The 8,984-nt window shown below is 34.6% G+C and overlaps 1 protein-coding gene across 3 annotated transcripts in view; it reads right to left on the bottom strand.

The window, feature by feature from the left end:
- Positions 1-1,662: 1,662 nt before the first annotated feature.
- ATP9B (ATPase phospholipid transporting 9B (putative)) overlaps positions 1,663-8,984 on the bottom strand; it is a 164,056-nt gene continuing 156,734 nt past the window's right edge. For 2 of the 3 annotated variants that reach the window (XM_038174268.2, XM_038174270.2), the window contains 4 exons: positions 6,932-6,989; positions 6,047-6,250; positions 3,549-3,581; positions 2,568-2,848 (listed from right to left, as the gene is read on the bottom strand). In XM_038174268.2, the coding sequence (XP_038030196.2) occupies positions 2,712-2,848; positions 3,549-3,581; positions 6,047-6,250; positions 6,932-6,989 (432 nt within the window). In that variant the 3' untranslated portion in view covers positions 2,568-2,711. Of the gene's footprint in view, positions 2,849-3,548; positions 3,582-6,046; positions 6,251-6,931; positions 6,990-8,984 lie in introns of all 3 variants that reach the window. The other variant, XM_038174269.2, reaches the window with a different exon arrangement.

Genomic DNA, 8,984 nt, shown 5'->3' with positions numbered 1-8,984 from the left:
AAATACTGATGTGAATGACAACAGAATGAGATTCTTAGGAAATCATTTATTCACCTGCACACCAGACATGTTACCATTCCATTCTAAGAGCCAGGAATTATGATGGTATTTAACTTATTTTGTGCTAAAACCCACAATAGGTTAAAGTTTTCTACTGACAAGTATCATGTTACAATACGTACATTTTGTGTTCATATTGTTAATTGTATACTATTGTAATATGGCAGCACTACCCCCCTTTATAGGGCTGTGGCTGAGTGATGTGAGTGAATATAAAGCAAACTTTCCTGGTATACATTGTTTTACACTGACTCAAAAGCCAGGTAAGTCATCTGGATCTCAGTTCTGCAGTCTTCAAATTAAAGTGCTAGCTGAAACCAGACATTTTCTGTAGACTGGAAATACTCTAAGAAAGCAGGCACTCTAGAGAATGAACTAACTCCACTTCTGAAACACGCATATGCGTGTAGAATCTATACATTTGCTGGTACACTAACCTCACAGTTTTAATGCTGAGGATTAATATATGTACACTAAATTCCACACACATGGATACAGCAGTATCTCATATGCTTGTGTCAAAGTAATATTATCACTTCCATATTCCTAGTTTAATTTCTGATTTTTCACATTTTCTAATATCAAATATGTGATGAAGGTCTCCAAGTTTTTGCTTCCCTACTATATCTAACTTGTATGGTTTGGGGCTCACAATGCATAAGACAGTCTGAAAAAAAACATCATCATGTCTCAGAATGGCACACATTAACTTTTCTTAATTGGTTCAAAATAATTACCACTTACCGAGGAAAAACAGAAAACGAAACCAAATCAGCAACAAAAAAGGTATCAGGACTAAACTAAAAACATAAACCAGGAGTACCTTGCCAAAGCCACATAACAGGAAGAAAAGCTTCTGCTAGTATGCCAGAACAGTGACACCTGGTGGGGGTTTTTACAGAAGCGAGTTTACAGATGGACACAGAGCAGAATACTCCGCAATGTTGCGTTAATTAAAAGAAATACTACTTCAGTAGTTTCATTCAATACATATACCATTAATAACATTTAGTAGAAATTAGGCTTTATTGCTTTTATAATGAGGAATGAAAATTAAAAAAAAAAAAAAAAAAGGCAGATAAATAACTAGTAAGAAAAACTTTCAAAACAAAATCACTGGAGTGGATTATAGTCCAAATAGCTCTGCAGCAATTTCCTCTGCTCTCCCAGGAAGTAGATTTATCACTTAAATATCACTCATCTAATATTATAACCGCATAAGGGAGAAGTTATAAGATACTAGACAAGGATTAATGTTGTAAAGGCATAAAGTCCAACATAAAAATAACATCCACGTTGTTTTTTTTGTTTTTTTGGTTTTTTTTTGTTTTGTTTTTTTTTCTAAATTAATAAAGCATGGGTAATCATACTGATCTTCTCCACTAATTAATAGACTATGCTGAATTTGTTATATGTACTTCTTGAGAAAGCAAGATTATATCACAATGGGAAACTAAAATAATATAACCTACTTTCCAGCACAGCACACAAGATTTGGACCCTTTGGACTGTATCAGATTAGAGCATATGAGTTTCTGGAACAAATCTTCAACTGCTGTAAAATGTCATAACTCAGCAAAGATACACAACTCTAACAGTTCACAACATGCGAAACCTTTTGATTTTTTTTTCTTTTAACAGTTTGCACCCAAACTGAGTTATAAAAACATAACATTTACAACTTGGAAGATGACAGATTTTCCTATCACAATGCTCATGTGTTCATCTTATTTCATTTTACCTGAGTAACCTAAGTAAACAGATTACAAGGCAATTTAAATATATTAGCTAATACAAGGTTTACTGGACTTCTCATATATAGAAATGTACTTTAACACTATTTGCAGTTTTACAAATACAAAATGAATAAGAATTTTAAAACATATTTACTGAGCAGCTATGTCTTTGACATCTGTACAGATCAACAGGTACTGTGGAATTATGTACAGAATGTATCATTTAATTTTTTAAACTGCTTTTGTGCAACCTGGCTTTAATGTGCATTTAAAGAACTGCTGTCAACATCACTGATCTGTAATGCTTACTGGTGCCAGAACTCAAGAGTACAGAAAAGGACAACAGCTCCTAAAATAATACTGTGCTATGCACACACCTGTACATAATTCAAATAGTGCATATTAATCAATGCTTGATGACAAATAAAATTCAGCTGCTAATAAAGACGACATTTACAGGTATTAGGTTCGTTGTAGTAAGTATGAATGAATGAACTTTTCCATACATAAACATTAAAGGAAAAGACTTGAACTAGGAAGTTATGTAATCATTGAAGCTTTCAATTCAACTTGCAGAAGATTAATACAGCAGGAAAAAATCCTTTACAGCAATGAAATCATTCAGAAGCATTGTCAAATCAAATGTAATTTAGTTTTATTTTACAATGAGCAATTGAAACTGAAATAAAACAACAAAAGGAAAATTTAGTTTATTTATGATAGTCTTGTTAGTGTACTTCTGTGTTATGTACCTGTCAGATGTTTCCTTTTCTTTTTGTGCTCTGTTCACTTGATCACTTTTGATTTTTATTTTTTAACTTATTTAGTCCAACATAAATCCATAGACACTAAAGCACAGTGAATGTGCGATTTGCAGACTGGTGTGAGTGAAAAACCATAGGAATATAATTACTTTTACGAGGTAAGCTTGGAGTAACTTGGAGGAGAAAATTTGCGCTTCAAGTACTTGAGAATGTAAAGTGGAAGACAGCTTACAACAGTGATTGCTGACACTTTCCACAGGAAGGTCACAGTTGTGATAAAGGCAACATCTGCAGAAATAAACAGGGAAAATAAATAATGGCAGCTGATAACATGGAACTGGAACTTTCATAGAGCAAAGTCAATAAAACTCTCTTAATTGTTTGCTTATGCTATTGTTTAAAACCAGGCAAAATAAATAAATAAATACAAAGCAACAAAACAACACAGAGACAGTTAACCTCAACATTTCATTTTTGCCAACTGTTTTCTTTAAATAGGAGCTGACGAGTTCCTTTATGCTCCTTACACTGTTTTGCAGAACAAGGTAATTTTAGGGGATCTCAATTTAATAGCAAGACTTTCTCATATGAAAAAGTTAAGCCACCTTATCCTTATTTTTCTGAAATATTTATACAAGTTCCCAACCAGTTCTGGTTGTATCTTTTTTTGGATCCTTTATTCCGTATTCTTTTTTTTTTTTTCCTGAAACAGGCACAACAACTAGACCAAATGATTCTTAAAACTTTAGAGATTAAGTTACAGCCCAAAATAGTAGAGAGAAAGCAATGTAGTTATATTGCCACAAGTAGATGTGGCAGTCAAAAGTTTTCTGTGACAAACATTAACAAGAATGGTGACACACTACTACTGCTACTGAAGTTTTTGAATATAGTTTGCAATGGTTAAGTTGTACTCTAGAATCATGGAAAGATCTGAGACCAACCCCCAAAACCAATAAATCTTCAAGAAAAGTTAAACTTCACCTACCTAAGAAAGCTCCAAAAGACACTCTGCCTATACCTGTTTCACAAAGGGGGAGAATGAAAATGAAAGGATAGATTTCCAGAAAATATGAAATTTACATGAAAAAGAGAAAACAAAAAACAGACAAAAGATTAGCTACAAAAAAGGAAATGAAAAAGATATTAGTAGCATTAACTGGAATATTACTGATTTTCATACAACAACTGAAAGATTTTAAACAGAAATTAATACAAAACATTTTGAAAATAGATTATTTGGATATGTTTTGACGCTTTAAGTAGCTAGGCAGTTTCTTATTTTGCTTGATTCAACCTAAAAGTACAATCTACTTTATAAGCCAGGTGATTAGAACTGTTTTAGATGTGAACAAAAGTTCTCTTCAGAAAGGTGCAGCAAAAGAAATGCTTTACTGCTCCAACTATAGTCATTTAAAAATACTTTGTATATGTAGATTCCATTGCATAAACTTCGTAGATAGTTTTAACCTGCTTAGGCATATTAAATGCCAATGTAACACATCATAGAGACATGTCTGATGAAACCATTGCATGTGATTTACTCAGAAACCTAAAAACTGATTTAATTCTATGAAGGAGAGTTGCAGAGCAGTATCAAATATTTTTGTTTTCCTAAGTTGAGTACCCAGTCATACTCGTGATATCATTCCTTTGCAAGCAGTGATTGTTATAAATAACATTATTGAAAGAAACAGTTTATTTGCCTGTAGAGTCAACTGGATTGTTTTCCCAGACACATTAAAGTTATTCTTTACCCTGCACTATAAACCATCACTTAGGTTTATACTACACTTTATGAACCAAAAGAGATGCTCTCTCCCCCAATTATAATCTGATGGATTAAGAGGAAAAGTGCTAAGCACAAGTGACTGCTTCTGAAATTGAAATGCATTTTTTCAGGTTAACCGATGAATAATGCACACAAAAATACATCTCTAGGAAAGCTCATGAAATTGCAGCTTTTTCTGTACCCCTAAAATATTCATCAGTGAAGATGAAACATACAAAAGTTAAGACCACAGGCTACAGGAAGCCATACAACCATTTACTTACTAATTTGTTTACACTTGTCTAGCAAACACAGAGGTAGTAAAGTACTCCCCTTTACACCAGAGTTTACACGAAACAAAGCACCTATTTTTTTTTTTTTTTCAGAAACATCTATGAACACCACCTTAAAGGTGTTTCTCAATGAAAAATACCAACAAAGGATTGAAGGACTGGCTGCCACCACTACAGAGAACTTAAAAAGGTGAAGCAGCAACTCCCGCTTTATGAAGTTCCTGTAAGTTCAGAACAAAGAGCTTGTACCTGTATACATTCTTGCTCATTCATTTACCATCTAGCTGGAGAAACTCGGGAACCAACCCAATAATCTCTATTAAAGAGTCTGTGTACTAGTGTCAGAGAAAAGAAAAAGGTATTCTGGAAAACCTAAAATAGTGTATAATACGAGTATCAAGTGCAGCAAGATTGCTTGTTCATTAAAATTTGACTTTTGATAAATCTGGGAAGTTAACAGAACAGTTGAGACAGGCAGCAAAGCATTCACTCATTAAAAAGTAACTATATAATGTAACTACACTACTCTAGTGTTAAACACCTTGGACATAAGAGAGTGAAATCAGAATACTGGAAACTACCATATAACACATCTAACTCTGATATAGGAAGTAACAAGTGAAGAAGGGAACTTCTTACTCAATAGCTCCTGAAAAACAGGAAGGTGGAGCTGGATTCTAGTCCTTGTGAGGTATAATCAAAACTGTCACATATATTTCAGTAAGTAACATCTGTAAAACCACACTAAGAGATAGTATTTTTTTTTTTACTGAAGTATAATTTGATATAAGAAGAAATATGTACTATTTTGATGCTCAGATCCTTGACTGTTAAGATTTGCATCCTCTCCTTTCAACTTGTGAATTATGAATAATTAGAACTGTAAGACATAGTATGGTATACAGCAATTTAAAACAAAGTAAGCTTAATATAATTAGGAAACATGATGATTCTTATATAATATATCTTAAAAACCTTCTGCCTCACTCTCTAGTTTAGAAATACTTCAGCTCTTCAGTTATATCTAATGAGATAAAAAGTAATTCACCAGTTTGGTGAAAGATACTGATTTTATCAAATCATATCCATTTCAATAGTGCAAATCTTGAAGTTAATTTGAGAAGTTTAGATTGTCACTGGAAGATCAAATCAAGCAGGTGAAAAGCACGTGTGGTTCCAGTAAAGTTTATCATGCAGATAAATCATAATAACAGGAAAAAAAAAATGTAAGCCTCTATGAGAACAGGGTAAGAGAATATTTAAAATCAACATGAATTAAGTTCAATTTCAACTCATATTTTCTACGGAGAATGCTCTATTTTACAAAGTGCAACATCACTCAACAAAAAATGAGAAAAAAATATTACAAACGGTATGCTACAAAGCACGGTTATTTGCTAAAATACTTCTAACATTACTCACCAAAGTATTCATTTAGAAATGCAAGAGAGGCCACATAGCAGCCAAGACTGAGGAATTCAGCCACCACCATTAACCAGTGCCATGTTCGTATGGTCAGTGCAACCATCAAGAGCTCTGTCAAGATTAGGGCAGTGAAGGAAATGGCAACGACGTGTACAAATTCAGATTCAAAAAGCAGCAGGGCTCCGTACATCAGAATACCACCTGGGAAAGGCACACAAAGTTAACAAAACTCCACAATGAAATTTCAGCATACCATCTTTTACAAATGCACACCGAACATTTTATTGCCTATTACAAAAGTTTCTTAACATTTTTTCAATAAGGTAACAAGATTAATCTGTATAAAAAGAGAAGTGCTTTACTGTACTTTGTGCATGTGAAATAAAGCAAACAAAAGTAAAGCAGTAAAGAAATAAAACTGTTAGAAAATTAAACACCTTTCAGAGCAATATATCTGATGAACTGTTAATTAACCTCATTTTGTCTAGTGCTATAAATGAGAGATTGTTGAAAGTGTAATTACTTTTAACTGATTACATAATTCAGATTTCTTCAACAGTACTTCTGTCGTTCCATGAAAGAAAACTACTGTGTAAGTATATGCAATGTGATAAGCACTCATTAAAATTTTTCTGGATTAGCATTTAATTAAAACCATGTCCTTTTTTAGGTGACATGCATCAATAAAAATACCAATCTATGCCATGTTTTGAATGGTCCTGGCACGCTACAGGAATATCGATTTACGAGATAAACAGAAAGCAATATATATAACTGCTGATGAAATGTTAAGCTTTGGGAATTCAATCTGCTTCTGAAAAACAATACTGTTAATAGCAGACAAAAATTTCTCAGTTCAGTAAAGTCATGACGCTCTCCTACCTTGGTAAATACTGATTAAAACCCAGATGAGGAAGGTCTTAAATGACAAAGATCTTCCCTAAGGGAAACAAGTGAGAGGACAGGTAAACATTACTTAAAAAAAAAAATCTACTCATTTCATATATCTTAATAGTTAAGCGCTACAGAGACATTTTGCAAGTATAATAAGCAGTCTTTGAAGAGATATAGGCTAAAAAGCTTCTACTTATACTTATGTTACTTCATTGCAAAAGCATATGGAAACTGCACAAAGTCAAAATCAAGGAGCAGGACAGTTAAGGTTTTAAATAGCAAATATACACCTTAGTTTGCAATGCTATGGCTTGTTTTCAGAAGAATAATTACAGTGAAATAATTATTTTTTAAGGCTTTTATGTTATTTCAAAAGTATGCTTCAAGAAAAAGAGAATTCTGTGCCTACTGACCTAAACTTCACACAAAAGGTAAAGTTACTACTAGTCACTTCAAAATGTTGGATAAACTATTTGCAGTCCTGGAAAAAACATGACTATTTTAAGTATTATTTAAGCAAAGATTACCAAATATATTTTTGATCTTGTGATACTACATGTTATAGTTTGAATCACATGCATCAAACAATAAATGCTGTATGTGCTGAAGAGTTGCATTCTGTAAGAGTACTGATGGAATATGTTAGAACTACAAAGTTAAAAGGGTAAGAAGTTGGACTTCTACCACAAAAGTGTGGTCACTAGAATAGGCAAGAATCAGCACTTTACAGGGAAATGTATGTGTTTCACTGCTGTAGAAACTGATGAATTAACTCATTCAATTATTTCAGTAGAGGCTAAAACATTTTGTGGTAAACACAGAGTTCATTGGAAGGTGCTGAAGGCATTTTCATAAATCTGTATACAATCTAGAATGTTGCAGACAGACTAACATACAGGAAAAAATTATAGTACAAGCAACAAGAAATACTAGATTTTGTTTTTCCTATGAATGCCTACTCATTTTCCTTTGAGTACTGGACCCTGATTCCACTTTAGACCATAGCTCCCAATTAGCAAGATTTCTAAAATAAAAATAAGCTTGAGTTCTGATTTAACTTTATGACACTAGAAGGGGGTAAATCACTCCTGAGCCTTTACTACAACAGGCACCGAATAATTTTCAGATGAAAGTGGGGAGCCCTCTTACTTACTTTCTTATCATAGAATGGGTTGAGTTGAAGGAACCTTAAAGACCATCATCTAGCTCCTCTGCCCCCCTATGCCCACCATGTGCATGGACACCTTCCAACTAGATGAGGTTGCTCAAAGCCCCATCCAACCTGGCCTTAAACACTTCCAGGGCAGGGACATTCTTAACAACTCTGGGAAACCTGTTCCCATGCCTCATCGCTCTCTGAATGAAGAATTTCTTCATCTAATCTAAATCTACCCTCTCTTAGCACATTTCATTTAAAACCATTACCCCTTGTGCTATCACTACACCCCCTGACAAAGAGTCGTTCCCCAAATTTCTTGTTGGTCCCCTCTAAGTATTTGAAGGCTGCTATAAGGTTTCCCTGGAGCCTTCTCTTCTCCAGACTGAACAACCCCAACTCTCTCAGACTGTCTTCATAAAAGAGGTGCTCCAGCATTCTGATCATCTTCGAGGCCTTCCTCTGGATTCACTCTACTAGGTCCATGTCTCTCTTGTGCAGAGGGCCCCAGAGCTGAACACAGTACTCCAAGTGGGGTCTCATGAGAGCAGAGTAGAGAGGGAGAATCAAATCCCTCAACTTGCTGGCCACACTTCTTTAGATGCAGCCCAGGATACAATTGTCTTTCTGGGCTACAAGTGCACATAGCTAGCTCATGTTGAGCTTTTCATCCACCAGTACCCCCATTTCCCTCTCTAATGGGCTGCTCTCAATCCACTCATAGCCCAGCCTGTATTCATTCTTGGGAACAACCTGACCCAGGTGCAGGACCTTGCACTTGGCCTTGTTAAACTTCATGAGCTTCACACAGGCCCACTGCTCAAGCCTGTCAAGGTCTCTCTGGATGGCATTCCCTCCCTCCAGTATGTCAACTGTACCATGCGG

Source organism: Anas platyrhynchos, chromosome 2 (assembly GCF_047663525.1).
Source record: "Anas platyrhynchos isolate ZD024472 breed Pekin duck chromosome 2, IASCAAS_PekinDuck_T2T, whole genome shotgun sequence".
NCBI classification, from domain to species: domain Eukaryota; kingdom Metazoa; phylum Chordata; class Aves; order Anseriformes; family Anatidae; genus Anas; species Anas platyrhynchos.
The sequence above is the reverse complement of the archived record's forward strand: the minus strand, read 5'-3'. Positions and strand labels throughout refer to the sequence as shown.